We start from the raw sequence: 19,642 nt of genomic DNA on the forward strand, positions 1-19,642 counted from the left end.
GGGGGGCAGAACCGGTCATACCCTGAAACACCACAGGCGCAGCAACAGGTGTCAGGGTAGACTCTGGCGCAACAACCGGAGCGGCAGTAGGAGCGGGCCCAGGAGCGACAACCGACCCATCGGCAACGGAAGCTAAATGAGCCGTGCGTTCAAGCAGGGTTTGCAACGCCACAGCGAACCGACCCAACAGGTGATCCTGCTGATCAAGTCTGGCAACCAGCGTAGGTAGCGAGGGTGGCCCTGTACCGTCAGAATTCATGGCTTGGTCCTAATGTCATGGAACCATGAACCAGACGTACAACAAGAGATAAGTGGAAAATAAGAAGGTTTTATTGAAGAGCAAGCCGTAAGCAAAGTCCGAACGGATGGCTAAACCGAAGCAGGGTCTTGCGGAGACAGAGGTCAGGAACCAGAAGGGTAGTCAGACGAAGCCAGGAACAGGAACCAACGGGGTAGTCAGACGAAGCCGGAATCAGGAACCAACGGGGTAGTCAGACGAAGCCGGAATCAGGAACCAACGGGGTAGTCAGACGAGGCCAGGATCAGGAACCAGAAGCAGCAGCAGTCTTGGAAGCATGTGAACACAGGAGGACCAAGCAAGGAACTGAAGCCACAGACCTCCTATATATATGAGCTAGGCATCCAGCTCCTCCCAGTGGGAAGGAGGAGCCGCAGGGTGGGAGGCTACAAGAAAACCCAGAAACCAAGATGGCCGCCAGCACATGTCAAACGAAGGGAACAGCAAGGAGGTAAGACCATGACACTGCTATAATACTGCCTCCTATGTACAAGAATATAACTACTATAATACTGCTCCTATGTACAAGAATATAACTACTATAATACTGCTCCTATGTACAAGAATATAACTACTATAATACTGCCTCCTATATACAAGAATATAACTACTATAATACTGCTCCTATGTACAAGAATATAACTACTATAATACTGCTCCTATGTACAGGAATATAATTACTATAATACTGCCTCCTATGTACAAGAATATAACTACTATAATACTGCCTCCTATGTACAGTAATATAATTACTATAATACTGCCTCCTATGTACAAGAATATAACTACTATAATACTGCCTCCTATGTACAGGAATATAACTACTATAATACTGCCTCCTATGTACAAGAATATAACTACTATAATACTGCCTCCTATATACAAGAATATAACTACTATAATACTGCTCCTATGTACAAGAATATAACTACTATAATACTGTCTCCTATGTACAGGAATATACTTACTATAATACTGCCTCCTATGTACAAGATATAACTACTATAATACTGCTCCTATGTACAAGAATATAACTACTATAATACTGCCTCCTATGTACAAGGAATATAACTACTATAATACTGCCTCCTATGTACAAGAATATACTACTATAATACTGCTCCTATATACAAGAATATAACTACTATAATACTGCTCCTATGTACAAGAATATAACTACTATAATACTGTCTCCTATGTACAGGAATATAATTACTATAATACTGCCTCCTATGTACAAGAATATAACTACTATAATACTGCTCCTATGTACAAGAATATAACTACTATAATACTGTCTCCTATGTACAGGAATATAATTACTATAATACTGCCTCCTATGTACAGGAATATAACTACTATAATACTGCTCCTATGTACAAGAATATAACTACTATAATACTCCCTCCTATGTATAGAATATAACTACTATAATACTGCTCCTATGTACAAGAATATAACTACTATAATACTGCTCCTATGTACAAGAATATAACTACTATAATACTACTCCTATGTACAAGAATATAACTGCTATAATACTGCTCCTATGTACAAGACTATAACTGCTATAATACTGCCTCCTATGTACAAGAATATAACTACTATAATACTGCTCCTATGTACAAGAATATAACTACTATAATACTGCTCCTATGTACAAGAATATAACTACTATAATACTGCCTCCTATGTATAAGAATATAACTACTATAATACTGCTCCTATGTACAAGAATATAACTACTATAATACTGCTCCTATGTACAAGAATATAACTACTATAATACTGCTCCTATGTACAAGAATATAACTGCTATAATACTGCTCCTATGTACAAGACTATAACTGCTATAATACTGCCTCCTATGTACAAGAATATAACTACTATAATACTGCTCCTATGTACAAGAATATAACTACTATAATACTGCTCCTATGTACAAGAATATAACTACTATAATACTGCATCCTATGTATAAGAATATACTACTATAATACTGCTCCTATGTACAAGAATATAACTACTATAATACTGCTCCTGTGTACAAGAATATAACTACTATAATACTGCTCCTATGTACAAGAATATATCTACTATAATACTGCATCCTATGTACAAGAATATAACTACTATAATAATGCCTCCTATGTACAAGACTATAGCTACTATAATACTGCTCCTATGTACAAGAATATAACTACTATAATACTGCTCCTATGTACAAGAATATAACTACTATAATACTGCCCCCTATGTACAGGAATATAACTACTATAATACTGCTCCTATGTACAAGAATATAACTACTATAATACTGCTCCTATGTACAAGAATATAACTACTATAATACTGCCTCCTGCGTACAAGAATATAACTGCTATAATACTGCCCCTATGTACAGGAATATAACTACTATAATACTGCTCCTATGTACAAGAATATAACTACTATAATACTGCTCCTATGTACAGGAATATAACTACTATAATACTGTCTCCTATGTACAGGAATATACCTACTATAATACTGCCTCCTATGTACAAGAATATAACTACTATAATACTGCCTCCTATGTACAGGAATATACCTACTATAATACTGCTCCTATACACCAGATTATAACTGCTATTACACGGCCCCTGTGTCTGTGTGTGGTCAGGGGCTTGGAGCAGGTTCCCTCTCCCATTGCTCCCAGTCTATACTGCTATACCCGCGCTCCCGGTGACGTCACCCCAGCTGCTCTCGGCGACTCGCTCACATCTGCTGCGCTCAGGTCAATGTTCTGGCGTCTTTGTGAATATAATCATTGATGAATACGAATCATCTCTGTTTGAATAGGACTTTTTCTTTGCCGGCACAGAACCCGCGGTCGTGCACTGCGGTAGCTCCGGCGAGCGTCAGCAAATGAAATATTGATTCATTCATATTTAGGCGCAGAGCTCGGAGCAGATGAATCATTACGTCTATTTAACCAGGAGCAGATCAGGCGCCGCTTGTTAATCAGCCTGGGATTGATTCCTGAAATGAAAGAGGAACAGAGAAATTGAAGTAAAATGCCGATAAAATACAATTTCATTTTTAATCAGGAGACGGTAATGGCTGCATGTAAATATGAAGGGAGCGTGGTCGGTCTGCCGAGGGTGGAGGCCATAGACAAGCAGGCGCTTTACCCCGGAGGGCTCACTCCGAGCCCGCCTGTGAGACCCCCTGCTCTTTATGTACACCCCTTGCTGTAGCCATGATCAGTTTCAGCATGGTGAAAACATCTGTGTACCCCAAAGAGGGAGGGACCGTGACAAATCAGATGACCCCCCCCCTAAGGATGGTAGTGTAAGCGCATCATTGTAGAAGACACAGCAGGGGGCGCTCTCTCTGACTTACTCCTCTCTGAGGCTCATTATGTTATCTTTATAGTAGGAAGGACAATAAGTTACAATGTTGCTGCAGAGGTCAAGGCATTCAATACATGAAAGTAACAATAAATACTGAGATTACTGCGAGAAGAGCAACGCGCGTCAAGGCCGGACCAGTTCTTCCATCAGCCTCTGCCTTGAAATGTGTTTGTTAATTTTAAATTAGAGTGTCTTTGATGATACATCGAGCATCTACTGAAGCACCATGACTCCTATATCTACCTGACAACTGGCTCAGGAGCAGTCAGCAAGCAGGGACATAGTAACCTGATAAAGCAGCGCTTGGCGTCCATCATCACAGGCAGGGGCATGACTAAAGGTTCAGGGGCCATGGTGCAAGAGTTCAGCTTGGGCTCCCCTTCCCTCAGTGCTTCGTGACAAGGGGCAGGGGTGCACTTAGCCTTTCTGTTGCCTGTGGTGAAATCTGAAACGCCCCCCCCAATGCCTCAACCTAACCCCTTCCCTCCAGCCCTACTGGAAAACATGACATACATCACTACAGAACATACAGGGTAATACAGCGCCTCGTACCTCTTAGATCCAGTGAGGTCTCCACTGATGTAGACGTTCTCTTTCCTCATCTTCTCCTTTCAGACCAGACCGCCATGATGACTTCTTTCAGCGTCTCTTATCTCTGCAGAGTTTGACAGACATCTTGGTTTCCTACTTTTCCATAATCCTCCCTCTTTCTGAACACCCCATCCTGCCCCCCCAATACTGTGCCCGCTGTGCCCCCCAATACTATACTGCGCCCAGGAAATATTAGTGTCATAAATATTTTGCCCACCAAAAATAATTGTGCTGAGGTGATACTGTGCCAGGGTGGGGTACCGCCACAGTAATAGTGCCCCCCAAAGTTCCACAATAGAAATAATTATCTGCATAGCGTTAACAGTGCCCCCAGTAGTAATAATTGTGTCCCATAAGTAATAATGCCCCAATTGTGTCCCATAAGTAATAATGCCCCTATTGTGCTCACACTAGTAATAATTTTCCCCACGGTCCCCCAGTATTAATAATTCTTCTTATAATGTGTGCCAGTAGAAAGATGCCCCCTCTTAGTGCACCCAGTAGAGTCAGTGTCGCCCCATAATGTGTGCCAGCCAGGACAAGAACATGCCCCCTTATAGGTGCCAGTATAAAATGCCCCATATAGTGCTCCCCACCTGCCTTCCCCCATGGTGTCCCAACAGCACTGTGCCAAATAAAAAAAAAAGATAAACTCAGATACCTACCTCCATGCGGCTGTCAGCGATGCGGTGCAGGCCTATTCCGGGATATTCCCCGATCTGTACACCGCATGATGCATGACATCATCGCGTCACCTGTGCCGGTCTCTGATAGGCTACAGACACTCAGCCTATATATTTCCGTCCCCGGCCCTGTTGCCCTCCTTGGCTTAGGGACCCGATTGCAATTGTGACCGTTGCGATCCCTATAGCTCTGCCCCTGATCACAGGTAAGTGCGGGGCCAGGAGCACCTCCCCAGTGTATTTACTCTCCTACTCTGTGGGGCTGGCCTATGGAGTCAGTGTTTAGGGGAGGGGCAGTCTGGCCCCGACCCTACACCTGTTGGGTTCTTTAGTGGCATGGCTTGTCTTTATGGTGCCTCGGGGGCACGGCTCAGCTTATCCAGGAGCAGGGAAGTCCATGGGTGTTATCTGCAGCCAATCCTACAGAAGAGGAGGAGCATCTTTCTATTGACAGGTAACGCCCCTGCTTTCTCTTAAAGGGGTTCTCCCTTGAAGGATGTGAAAATCAGACCTCATATAGGACATGACAATCTCCTTCTAACAAAGCTAGAACCAGCCCTGCACTTAACATGGATCCAGAGATCTCCCCATTCATGGCTTCAATTACTTTGCTAGGTTTATTTTAGGCTGGCAGCTCAGGAGGTGTGTCCCTTTGGCTGCAGCTCTTATTATCACAGCTCAGGGGTGTGTCCTTTCTTCTGCAGTTTCCTCCTTATCACAACTCAGGGGAAATATCTCTTCTGCTGCAGCTACCGCCCTATCACAGCTCAGGGGCATGTCCTGCTGCAGCTCTATCCACATCACATTTCAGGGGTGTGTTCTTTCTGATGCAAGCTCTTTCATGCACGTGTCCCTTCTGTTGCAGTTCCTTCCCTATCACAGCTCAGTGGGCATGTCCTTTCTGCTGCAGCTACTACTTTATCACAGTTCAGGGATGCGTCCTTTCTCTGGGGCATGTCTTATTAATGTCATATATTCTATCAGTAGATCCATATGATGGCAGTTGAAGGATAGAACTGAGAATGTGTGACCACCTCAGCGAGAAATCAGGAGACGGAAAATGGACAGAGAAATCAAGAGAACAAACAGCAGGTGGCGCTGTACAGATACGCTTTATTGAGCAACTCAGTGACTTTATTAAATAATGAATTACATGCAATTCTAAGCGATTTTGGCTACAAGTACTGGTTTAAAAAACTCCTTTAAGCTGAATAAATTGTAAAGAAACTATCCAGAATGGGCTTGTCATGGTGCGGTGTTGGTAGCAAACTCCACACCGAACACAAGAGGGAACGGAAAAGGTACTAGGCCTGGAAATTAGGGAAAAGGGAAAGGTCACCACCTTGTGAATCCCTAAACCGAGCCCTGACTACTATCAGTATTAACAGACCTTGATGGTAGGAATGTTTATACGCAGGAACCTAGAGCCCTATCTGACCCTAAAGGGCCCTGGAAATAGTGTCAGGACAAGAGATGACCTGTCTCTTCCCAGCTGAAGGAACAAGAGACTCCCTCAGGCCTAATACCAAAAGATAGGGGAATACAACAAACAAGAAATAAGGAAAAGATGCAGCAAGCCGGACCTCAGGGGAAACACGTGAGGCTACGGTGGGCCGATGGGGGTAGTAGTTCATTTACTCACGGTTAGCAGAGCCTCCCTGGGCTGGCAGTGCAGTGATGAGGAAGACAGCACTAAATCCTCTTTGGCACTCTCTATTGCAGGGAACACCAGCCAGATGGAAGTTGAGGTGCCCTTGATGGTATAGGTGTTTAACCACTTCAGCCCCGCTAGGTGAAACCCCCTTCATGACCAGAGCACTTTTTACACTTCGGCACTACACTCCTTTCACCGTTTATCGCTCGGTCATGCAACTTACCACCCAAATGAATTTTACCTCCTTTTCTTCTCACTAATGGAGCTTTCATTTGGTGGTATTTTATTGCTGCTGACATTTTTACTTTTTTGTTATTAATCAAAATGTAACGATTTTTTTGCAAAAAAATGACATTTTTCACTTTCAGCTGTAAAATTTTGCAAAAAAAAACGACATCCATATATAAATTTTTCGCCAAATTTATTGTTCTACATGTCTTTGATAAAAAAAAAATGTTTGGGCAAAAAAAAAATGGTTTGGGTAAAAGTTATAGCATTTACAAACTATGGTACAAAAATGTGAATTTCCGCTTTTTGAAGCAGCTCTGACTTTCTGAGCACCTGTCATGATTCCTGAGGTTCTACAATGCCCAGACAGTATAAAAACCCCACAAATGACCCCATTTCGGAAAGTAGACACCCTAAGGTATTCGCTGATGGGCATAGTGAGTTCATAGAACTTTTTATTTTTTGTCACAAGTTAGCGGAAAATTATGATGATTTTTTATTTTATTTTTTTTCTTACAAAGTCTCATATTCCACTAACTTGCGACAAAAAATAAAAAATTCTAGGAACTCGCCATGCCCCTCACGGAATACCTTGGGGTGTCTTCTTTCCAAAATGGGGTCACTTGTGGCGTAGTTATACTGCCCTGGCAATTTAGGGGCCCAAATGTGTGAGAAGAACTTTGCAATCAAAATCTGTAAAAAATGGCCTGCGAAATCCGAAAGGTGCACTTTGGAATATGTGCCCCTTTGCCCACCTTGGCAGCAAAAAAGTGTCACACATGTGGCATCGCCGTACTCAGGAGAAGTTGGGGAATGTGTTTTGGGGTGTCATTTTACATATACCCATGCTGGATGAGAGAAATATCTTGGCAAAAGACAACTTTTCCCATTTTTTTTATACAAAGTTGGCATTTGACCAAGATATTTTTCTCACCCAGCATGGGTATATGTAAAATGACACCCCAAAACACATTCCCCAACTTCTCCTGAGTACGGCGATACCAGATGTGTCACACTTTTTTGCTGCCAAGGTGGGCAAAGGGGCACATATTCCAAAGTGCACCTTTCGGATTTCACCGGTCATTTTTTACACATTTTGATTGCAAAGTTCTTCGCACACATTTGGGCCCCTAAATTGCCAGGGCAGTATAACTACCCCACAAGTGACCCCATTTTGGAAAGAAGACACCCCAAGGTATTCTGTGAGGGGCATGGCGAGTTCCTAGAATTTTTTTATTTTTGTCGCAAGTTAGTGGAATATGAGACTTTGTAAGGAAAAAAGAAAAAAAAAGAAAAATCATCATTTTCCGCTAACTTGTGACAAAAAATAAAAAATTCTAGGAACTCGCCGTGCCCCTCACAGAATACCTTGGGGTGTCTTCTTTCCAAAATGGGGTCACTTGTGGGGTTGTTATACTGCCCTGGCAATTTAGGGGCCCAAATGTGTGAGAAGTACCTTGCAATCAAAATCTGTAAAAAATGGCCTGTGAAATCTGAAAGGTGCACTTTGGAATGTGGGCCCCTTTGCCCACCTTGGCTGCAAAAAAGTGTCACACATGTGGTATCGCCGTACTCAGGAGAAGTTGGGGAATGTGTTTTGGGGTGCCATTTTACATATACCCATGCTGGGTGATAGAAATATCTTGGCAAAAGACAACTTTTCCTATTTTTTTATACAAAGTTGGCATTTGACCAAGATATTTCTCTCACCCAGCATGGGTATATGTAAAATGACACCCCAAAACACATTCCCCAACTTCTCCTGAGTACGGCGATACCAGATGTGTCACACTTTTTTGCAGCCTAGATGCGCAAAGGGGCCCAAATTCCTTTTAGGAGGGCATTTTTAGACATTTGGATCCCAGACTTCTTCTCACACTTTCGGGCCCCTAAAAAGCCTGGGCAGTATAAATACCCCACATGTGACCCCACTTTGGAAAGAAGACACCCCAAGGTATCCAATGAGGGGCCTGGCAAGTTCCTAGAAATTTTTTATTTTTTGCATATGTTAGCGGAAATTGATTTTTTTTTGGTTTTTTTTCTCACAAAGTCTCACTTTCCGCTAACTTAGGACAAAAATTTCAATCTTTCATGGACTCAATATGCCCCTCAGCGAATACCTTGGGGTGTCTTCTTTCCGAAATGGGGTCACATGTGGGGTATTTATACTGCCCTGGCTTTTTAGGGGCCCTAAAGCGTGAGAAGAAGTCTGGAATATAAATGTCTAAAAATGTTACGCATTTGGATTCCGTGAGGGGTACGGCGAGTTCATGGGAGATTTTATTTTTTGACACAAGTTAGTAGAATATGAGACTTTGTAAGAAAAAACAAAAACAAAAAAAAAAATTCCGCTAACTTGTGCCAAAAAAAATGTCTGAATGGAGCCTTACAGGGGGGTGATCAATGACAGGGGGGGTGATCAATGACAGGGGGGTGATCAATGACAGGGGGGTAATCACCCATATAGACTCCCGGATCACCCACTTGTCATTGATCACCCCCCTGTAAGGCTCCATTCAGACGTCCGTATAATTTTTTACGGATCCATGGATCGGATCCGCAAAACACATGCGGACGTCTGAATGGAGCCTTACAGGGGGGGTTATCAATGACAGGGGGTGATCAGGGTGATCAGGGTGATCACCCCCCTGTCACGGATCACCCCCCCTGTAAGGCTCCATTCAGACATCCGCATGATTTTTTACGGATCCATGGATACATGGATCGGATCCACAAAAACATGCGGACGTCTGAATGGAGCCTTACAGGGGGGTTATCAATGACAGGGGGTGATCAGGGAGTGTATATGGGTGATCACCCCCCTGTAAGGCTCCCTTCAGACGTCCGCATGTGTTTTGCGGATCCGATCCATGTATCCATGTATCCGTAAAAATCATGCGGACGTCTGAATGGAGCCTTACAGGGGGGTGATCAGTGACAGGGGGGTGATCAATGACAGGGGGTGATCAGGGAGTGTATATGGGTGATCACCCGCCTGTCATTGATCACCCCCCTGTAAGGCTCCATTTAGACGTCCGTATGCGTTTTGCGGATCCGATCCATGTATCCGTGGATCCGTAAAAATCATACGGACGTCTGAACGGAGCCTGACAGGGGGGTGATCAATGACAGGGCGGTGATCAATGACAGGGGGGTGATCAGGGAGTTTATATGGGGTGATCATGGGTGATCAGGGGTTAATAAGTGACGGGGGGGGGGGTGTAGTGTAGTGTGGTGTTTGGTGCGACTGTACTGACCTACCTGAGTCCTCTGGTGGTCGATCCTAACAAAAGGGACCACCAGAGGACCAGGTAGGAGGTATATTAGACGCTGTTATGAAAACAGCGTCTAATATACCTGTTAGGGGTTAAAAAATTCGGATCTCCAGCCTGCCAGCGAACGATCGCCGCTGGCATGCTGGAGATCCACTCGCTTACCTTCCGTTCCTGTGAGCGCGCGCGCCTGTGTGCGCGCGTTCACAGGAAATCTCGCGTATCGCGAGATGACGCGTATATGCGTGACTGTGCGCCAGCCTGCCACCTCCGGAACGCACATGTGCGTTAGGCGGTCCGGAGGTGGTTAAGGTGCTTTGGTGGCTGGGCCCCTGTGTTTGTGACGCCAGCACCGTAAGGTGCAAATGTTGCGTGTAGTAGTAGAAATGATGAGGAGTTGGTTGTAATCAAACAGTTGAACATTTACTGAATCAATTGTCTTCAGGTAGTCACTATAGATACAGTTCATTTGTATGGCATGAGTGATGACTCAGAAATAGGTTCAGTAGTATTCCTTTTATCAGGTTTAGGCAATTGTCAGTTGAGGAGTTCTCTTTAAGGCTGACACTTTACAGGCAAGACTTCTGTAATTATTCTAAGTCCAAACTATAGCACTCAGATACTAAATATACTGTTTTCTACATATCTTGAGCTATCCAATAAGGGCGTTTCTCCCTCGCGGCAGGCAAACTCTCTGTGACATTATGTGCAGGATGCTCTCCTGAAGTAATCAGGTTCACTATATCCCGGAAGGCTCATAGTGAATAAGGACAACTTGGCGCCTTGGTCATCCGGCTGTGTCCAGGAACTTGAAAACTTGGTCACTTGTGCTTGTGAAGTCCATACAGGGCCGTCTTTACCAAGGGGCAAAAGGGGCAGCTGCCCTGGGCCCAGTTGCTCCTGGGGGGCCCAAGGCAGCTGCCTCTTGAGCCCTGCTAGCTACTGCCCCGGGTGTCAGGCTGTCGGCTACACAGGCATCATGATCGTACTGTGTTAATGATCTTAATTCTAGGACCTTAATGAGTTTTGCTCTAGGACCTTAATGACATCCATTACCATGTGACCAGTAACCTAGCAATTACTGGTCACATGGCTATGAGGTCATCACAGGTCCTACTGAGTGTTGCAGAAGTTAACTGTGGAGCTTTTTTGTGTAAAGATTACATCAGAAAAAGGTGACAGGGGCTGTTATGTTAATATACTGTAAACTACTGTATAGTGGGGTGCTGAATATTGTGTGGGGGCCTGTATACTGTGGGGGGCTGTATATTGTGTGGTGGGCTGTATATTGTGTGGTGGGCTATATATTGTGTACTGGGCTGTATATTGTGTGGTGGGCTGTATACTGGGGGGGTGGCCTGTATACTGTGTGGTGGGCTGTATACTGTGTGGTGGGCTGTATACTGTGGGGGGGGGGGGCTGTATACTGTGTGGTGGGCTGTATACTGTGTGGTGGGCTGTATAGTGTGGGGGGGCCTGTATAGTGGGGGGGGGGAGTGCTATACTGCTGTACTGTATAGTGTGGGGGGCTGTATTGTGTATAGTTTGGGGTGCTGTATACAGTGAGGTGTTGTATACGGTGAGGTGCTGTATACTGTGGGCTGCTATACTGCTCTACTATATACTGTGGGGTACTGTATAGTGTGGGGTGCTATACTGCATACTGTGGGTTGCTGTATACTATAGGGTGCTATACTGCATACTGTGGGGTGCTGGGGTGCACTGTAACACTAGGGTGAGCCGAGCCCTGGTCTCCTTCCTGCAGAGCGGTGCCCACTTCCAGCCTGAGCCCAGAGCACTGGTCCTGAGCCGCTGGAGTCTTCAGAACTGGAAGTATTTACAGTCATTCACTGTACTCTACCAGATGTGTGGATTTTTTGTGTGTGTGTTGTGGTGGAGGGCGTGATTGCTGCTAAGGTGTGGGAAGGCGGGATCCAGGGGCCCAAGTAAATTTTTGCCCAGGGTCCAATCAATATTAAAGATGGCCCTGAGTCCATAGGCCAGACTCAGCTCTAACTTTCACTAGGCTTGCTTTATATTTAGACATAGACTTACTGCCCAGTGCTAAGCTGCTGTAACTACTCTTAGTTTGTCCTCTCCAGGATTAATCAGGTCCCGGAGGAAAGAAATTGCAGCTACATCGTGGATAAGGCCTCTTTCTCTCCTCCATACACTTTCCTGCTCTCACTACACTCTGAACTGACTGAATTCACTTCCTGTTATCTAACTTTTTTAGCAAACCACTGGCCATACATATGTGGTGCCAGCACCACCTAGGGGCGAATCGGTGTAATGACATTGCCAGCCTGATAAATAGAAAATACCATACATTGCAAACACATTAAATAAATAGGCAGATGTTTAAAGTGTCCCTTTTACACACATGTGGGACGCTGCAAAGACACTTAACTCCGAAGTACGCGTACGAGCAGGAACTCAGAGGAGAACCAAACACCAGCACTTCCACAACCAGAAAGGAGCTATCAAACGCATAGTATGATGGGTGAGACCAGATTAAATAGAGGAGTTGGAATGACCACTTAAGCTACACCTGAGACCAGAGGTGTGGTCATAACCAGCAACAACACAGAAACAAGTGAAACCAAAGAGGCTGTCAGATCACATCACGTGCAGCCAGTCTCTTACATCTTCTGACCCCTGTCACGGGATAGACCATGACAGGGCCTGGAGGAGCTCAGGGTGGGGCATTGTGGGTAGTGCTATCTCCAGGCTCCATCTCTAATCTTCTGTAATGGTATAGAGCTATACACGATGGAGTCTCCGCTGAGTTGTTAGGGGGGCTTGTCAGCTGATGCATTTCAAGCAACACCAGGCAACAGCAAACCGAACCACAGAATTGTGATTGCAGCTCTGGATGTAACTGGAGTATAAGACAGATTGTATGATGTGACAGAGCTGTGCAGTACAGTGTTGTTTTACCGGGCAGGGTGGACTTTGGGGGGGGGGGGGGGGGGGGGATATTGTAGACGCTCCTTTCCATCCTCTAGTAAACTGGGTCAATGGAGTCGTCTTGTGTGGATCTCTGGAGGGAGACTGATCTATTTCTGCAGCTAACAAGACTCTGCCTCGGCTGATGGATGAGCGCTCAATCCTCTCCGCTGCCCCAGGATCCACTTGTGCTTTTTTCTTCATTTAATAATAAGAACTTGTGTGATGTTCTCTGAAGGCTCCTCGGGGCAGTTACAGACACAAGCAGCTTCACCGTCCTACAAGACGAGCTCCAGACTATGCCAATACAATCACTACATGAACATGATGTCAATACAGGCAGGCCTCAGGGGAAGGGGAGGCCGAGGCATTGAAGACCCTCATCTCACCTAAATGTGACAGACCCTTATCTTACCTAGATATGGGAGACCTACATCTCACCTAAATGTGACAGAGCCTCATGTCATCCAGATGTGGAGACCCTCATCTCACCTAGTTGTGACAGAGCCTCATGTCACCTAGATTTGGGAGACCCTCATCTAACCTAGATATGGAAGACCTTCACATCAGCTAGATATAGGAGACCCTTATCTCACCTAGATGAGACAGAGACCTCATGTCACCCAAATGTGGAGACCCTCATCTCACCTAGATGTGACAGAACCTCATGTCGCCTAGATATGGAAGACCCTCAAATCAGCTAGATATGGGAGACCCTAATCTCACTGAAACATGGGAGACCCTCAACTCACCTAGATATACAGGAGACCCTCAAATCAGCTAGGTATGGGAGACCTTGTCTCACCTAAATATGGGAGAGACTCAAATCTGCTAGATATAGGAGATAATCATGTCATCTAAATATGGGAGACCCTCATGTCAGCTAGACAAGGAAGATCTAATATCAGCTAGATATGAGACCCTCATCTCACCTAGATATAGGAGGCCTGATCTCACCTCAACATAAGAGACCTCATCTCACCTAGATATAGGAGAACTCATCTCAGCTAGACATGGGGGACCCTCATCTCACCTCAATATAGGTGATCTTTGTTCTGAACATGGAGGACTCTCGGTTTGGCTGGACATTGGAGATGGTGGTCTTGCCTGGATACTGGACCTTAGTCTGGGCTGGACACTGAAGATATTGGACATATGAGATCTTACCTTGGATATAGGATAGCTTTGCCTCCGCTGGACAAAGAGAACCGTGAATTGGACTTTGGAGCCCTTCATCGTGGGGGGGCCTATGGACCTTCACTGACTCTGACAGCAATATTTTATTGAGTAGAGCCCCGTTCACATTAAGTGGTAAATGTCCTTTAACCTATCAACAATAGAAGTTGATAGGTGGTAGATTATGAAATATTCCGGATTACTGGACCCCCCTGGTAAGGCCTGGTGAGTCCACATCACCATTAGCTGATCCATCAGAAGAACAAAGAAAAAAAAACAGATCCGTTATTTTGAGCATCAATTTGTGTCACTTCTGTCAGAGATCAGTGATTTTTGATGGGAGAAAAAGTCCTGCATGTGGAACCTTTTCTCCCATCAAAAATAACTGAACTCTGACGGCAGTGACACAAACTGACCATAACTGATGCTCAAAAATAGACGGATCAGTTATTTTTATTAAAAAATTAGGCTGACTGAGCATAAGGCCGGGTTCACATCACTGTTGCGTTTTCCGTTCTTCTGATTCGTCAAAGATCCGAAAACATCAATAAAGAAACGGATCCTGGATTTTAAGCATCGGCTTTGCTCATTTGTATCTGTTTAAGCCATTTCTGTCTGAGATCCCTTATTGTAGACAGAAAAAAAGTCCTGCGCGCAGAATAACGGATCTCAGACGGAAATGGCTAAACGGATGCAAAATAACCAGAACGGAAGCTCAAAATAAAGGATCTGGTTTGTTTTTTGTTTTCTCTTCTTCTGACGAATCAGAAAATGAAACGGTGACGTGAACCCTCCTAAAAGAGATAACGGCATAGAAAGGGGGAGGGGCAGAGAATGCAAAGCAGGCATTGATGATTGATACATTGTTTACATGTTTATGATAGGATATAATGATGTTTCTTGTATCTGTTATGTATCCCGCTGCCATAGAGAATGGAGGCACAGCACAGCGAGCGCCTCCACGTACCTCTATAAATTCTCTGAGTTTTATGGACTGATGTGAATTGTATGGGGGACGCGGGCGACTTACGTTTTACCGTAACTCAATAGCAGCCATGACAGGCGCTGGTGTTTTGCGCTAATGACATTTGTAGAATAGCAGGACCTTGCTGTGGTCAAATGGAAGCTGCTTTGATTTTCCCTGCTGGGTCCTTCCGCTTCACTTCCCATGAGAAATCAATGGCAGTTCATTGGCCTTTGCTTTGTGCCTATTGATCCTCCGTGGATGTGAAGCCCTTCGTGGTATTGCGCAGTGAATCCAGCCATGGCGACCACAAGTCTGCTGAAGCCACAGACACGTCTCTTAAACCCTCCAGTCACCTCCAGAGCTGCATTCATAATGCTGCGGCTTTCCTGTTAACTATCTGGTTGTGCGGTACCATCGGACATGTCCTGCTGTGTTACATTGAAGGAGAATTTATCATTTCTCTTACGCCACTTTTTGGCATAGAAAAGTCGCATTTCCACCAGATTTGTGACTTTTCTAGTTGCAATCTGCATCCAAGTCTATGAAATGGGGGTATGGCAGCGGTACGGTGAGGGCGTTTCAAAGGCAGGTCCATCGGCCCCGTCTAATTCATAATTGGCGTTCTGAGCTGCCGTAGATTTCATTCCGGAGCACGGAGAGCCGGAGGAGGCCGGTAAGCGGAGGCCTGCACCGCGCCATAGATGACCTGCCTCCTCCGGCAGCGCAGGGGCGACGAAGGCCAAGGTAGCACAAGATGGACTTGATAAACCTGGCCCAGAATTGGATGTTTTCCTGCAGGGGAAGAGCGCCCCTAGTGGTGAGGTTTACTGACCTGTGACGCTGCGTCCAGTCCTCTGTGGGACTCCGGGTGGTCAGGGGTCAGGCCCCACTTCTCCCCGAAGTAAATCTGCGACAGAGAGTGGAGCCTGCTGGCAGCAGCGCTGCTGACTGCTCCCCCTGAGCACGCCCTCTAATTATCCGTATTGATGACACTGAGTGTAATGTGAGAGGAGATGAAAGTGACAGGATAAATTACCGCTTCCTGGTAAAATGGCTTCTTGCGGTGTTTTCAGCGCTGCTTTTACCTTCTGAACCCTGCGATCAGTACTCGGCTCTCCTGCAGTGCAACTGTAATTACTCCGCAGGAGCAATGCCTCCACCCACGCCCCCTGCGGAGCCGCGGCTGCTGCACAAAAACATTGAGTGGAACTCGCTATTAACACTATGAGGCCCAGGAAGCAGCCGGTAGATCCGGGCGCCCTGGTAAATCTAACCGCGATCCGGAGTAGATCTCTAGGGATCTGGTGCAGCGCCCTTACAGTATATACTGATCATTGCAGCCCGCCCCTCCCCCACTTCCAATTAGTCGTCAGGAAACAACCTCCTTATATCCATACTGTGACGCGGCGTTAGATGTCCGGGGGGTGCTGTGCCCGTCGCATTATTATACCTTTATCATACTTTGTGTTCTGCATACTCTCCAGTATAGAAATAGTTAATAGCAATTACTGGCAGGCCCATTGTCGCCGCGGTGCCGAGCTCCGTTCAGTGACGGCAGTTCCCACCGCCTGCACGTGGTCGAGGCATTCGGGGAATCTTTACGGTATTTTCATGTTTACTGCCGCACTAAAACAGAACATCATTTTTATGGCGCGTTCATCTCCTGGCGCTTTCCAGTCTGTGGTACGAGCTGTAAAGTGACGGGACGCGGAGGCTTCGCTATCAGAGTTATATGTAAATGAGCCAATTAAGCCAAGGTTCAGGAAGATTGTGCGCGGACGAGGGGCGGTGTCCAGGCCGCGGGGGCCGCCATGTACTGCAGGGAATTACAGGACTGGACATGATACATTTATTTCAGACTGACAGGTTCCAGATCTTACGTGGGGGGTGACATCCTGCAAAGATCTCTACAGGCTCACCTTCCTGCAAATAGCTCCTCAAGAACTTTGGGGAACTGAAGGCTACATCCACAAGACACAATAGAAAACTTACCAAAAATCTGTGCAAAAGCTGCACGAGTTATGTGTAATTTCACGTTTAGCTGCAGATTTCACCTTGTGCATTGTAGAGGCAGGACCTACGCTGATACATTGTAACAAGCTCTTAGCTGTAAAAGTCTAAGCTTAGAATGAGTTTTTAGCCTGTGGATGCATGTTCCCATTCACTGGCAGCAAGCAGAGGTCCTGATGCTTGTTTACCTGTGGCCATGAGTCGGGTTCTCGCGACATTTTGGGGCTGGCTGTGGAGTAATGAGACTTTTTTGTTTCTCCCTGCAGAATTACGGCCTGGAGACAGAGAACCTGCGGACGCTTTCTCACAAACTCAATGCATCAGCCAAAAATCTGCAGAACTTCATAATGGGTAGAAGGCGGAGCGGACATTACGATGGGAGGGCCTCCCGGCGACTGCCCAACGACTTCCTCACCTCCGTAGTGGATCTGATCGGTGCTGCCAAGAACCTGTTAGCCTGGCTGGACAGGTAACGTCCTCTCTAAGTGCAGTGCCCCAGAACAGGGTACTTGCAAATTGTTCTTGATCTGATGTTATGTAATCTGTTCATGCTTTGTATGTATTCCCAAAAGATGTCTGTAGATGGCACTGTTTAGTAAATTATGCTCTGACTCAGCAGAGGGAACTAGCTTTCCCCTCTGAGGAATGAGCTTTTTAGTCAAGACTGCATCAGCCACTTCAGCTGAGCTCTGCCTGGCGTTCAGGGCAGATGCCAGTTCAGCTCCAGGAGAAACATCATTCCTGTTGGGAAAACTGGAGAAGACATTCATAGACTGAGTGTTAGCAAGGTATTCGTGGTTTATGGCTATAGACTTTGCAGCTTGTGGAAGGATTAGCAGTTAACGGGGCCGTGCCATGAAACATTTTCTACACTTTTCAAACCAGCACCTGGATCTGAATACTTTTATAATTGCTTTTAATTAAAAATGTAGTACAGCCACTGAGTAGGGATGAGCGAACTCGAACTGTATAGTTCGGGTTCGTACCGAATTTTGGGGTGTCCGTGACACGGACCCGAACCCGGACATTTTCGTAAAAGTCCGGGTTCGGGTTCGGTGTTCGTCGCTTTCTTGGCGCTTTTGTGACGCTTTCTTGGCGCTTTTTGAAAGGCTGCAAAGCAGCCAATCAACAAGCGTCATACTACTTGCCCCAAGAGGCCATCACAGCCATGCCTACTATTGGCATGGCTGTGATTGGCCAGAGCACCATGTGACCCAGCCTCTATTTAAGCTGGAGTCACATAGCGCCGCCCGTCACTCTGCTCTGATTAGCGTAGGGAGAGGTTGCGGCTGCGACAGTAGGGCGAGATTAGGCAGATTAACTCCTCCAAAGGACTTGATTAACTGATCGATCTGCAGCTGTGGATCATTGAGCTGCTGATCCTCAATTGCTCACTGTTTTTAGGCTGCACAGACCGTTTGTCAGTCTCATTTTTCTGGGGTGATCGGCGGCCATTTTGTGTCTTGTGGTGCGCCAGCACAAGCTGCGACCAAGTGCATTTAACCCTCAATGGTGTGGTTGTTTTTTGGCTAAAGCCTACATCAGGGTGAAGCTGTCACACCAAGTGCATTTAACCAGCAATAGTCTGTTCATTTTTTGGCCATATACAAAATCAGGGGCAAGCTGCGCCTGTCACCAAGTGCATTTAACCCTCAATGGTGTGGTTGTTTTTTGGCTAAAGCCTACATCAGGGTGAAGCTGTGACACCAAGTGCATTTAACCAGCAATAGTCTGTTCATTTTTTGGCCATATACAAAATCAGGGGCAAGCTGCGCCTGTCACCAAGTGCATTTAACCCTCAATGGTGTGGTTGTTTTTTGGCTAAAGCCTACATCAGGGTGAAGCTGTCACACCAAGTGCATTTAACCAGCAATAGTCTGTTCATTTTTTGGCCATATACAAAATCAGGGGCAAGCTGCGCCTGTCACCAAGTGCATTTAACCCTCAATGGTGTGGTTGTTTTTTGGCTAAAGCCTACATCAGGGTGAAGCTGTCACACCAAGTGCATTTAACCAGCAATAGTCTGTTTATTTTTTGGCCATATCCCAGTCTAATTCTGTCACTAAATCCATACCGGTCACCCAGCGCCTAAATACTAGGCCTCAAATTTATATCCAGCTAAATCTGTCCCTAGTGCTGTAGCTGGGCGAGTTATTTAGTGTCCGTTCAAGCACATTTCTTGTTCTGGGTTGAAATACAATTCCCAATTTAGCAATTTCATAATTTAGTGGTTCCTGCTATATCAGAGCTATTTGAAATCTATCCCTAAAAGGGTATATAATATTGAAGGTGCACATAGGGTCATTCAGAATAACTTCACACACACCCGCTTCTGTGCATTTCCAAGTCTAATTCTGTCACTAAATCCATACCGGTGACCCAGCGCCTAAATACTAGGCCTCAAATTTATATCCCGCTA

The 19,642-nt window shown here is 45.6% G+C and overlaps 1 protein-coding gene across 1 annotated transcript in view; it reads left to right on the plus strand.

Annotated features, from left to right (window-relative positions):
• Positions 1-19,642, plus strand: part of LOC122919544 (connector enhancer of kinase suppressor of ras 2-like) — a 258,874-nt gene that overhangs the window by 31,487 nt on the left and 207,745 nt on the right. Inside the window, exon 2 of the mRNA XM_044268620.1 lies at positions 17,490-17,692. Coding sequence (XP_044124555.1) covers positions 17,490-17,692 — 203 coding nt within the window. The remainder of the gene's footprint in view (positions 1-17,489; positions 17,693-19,642) is intronic.

This window comes from Bufo gargarizans, chromosome 9 (assembly GCF_014858855.1).
Source record: "Bufo gargarizans isolate SCDJY-AF-19 chromosome 9, ASM1485885v1, whole genome shotgun sequence".
Lineage (NCBI taxonomy): Eukaryota > Metazoa > Chordata > Amphibia > Anura > Bufonidae > Bufo > Bufo gargarizans.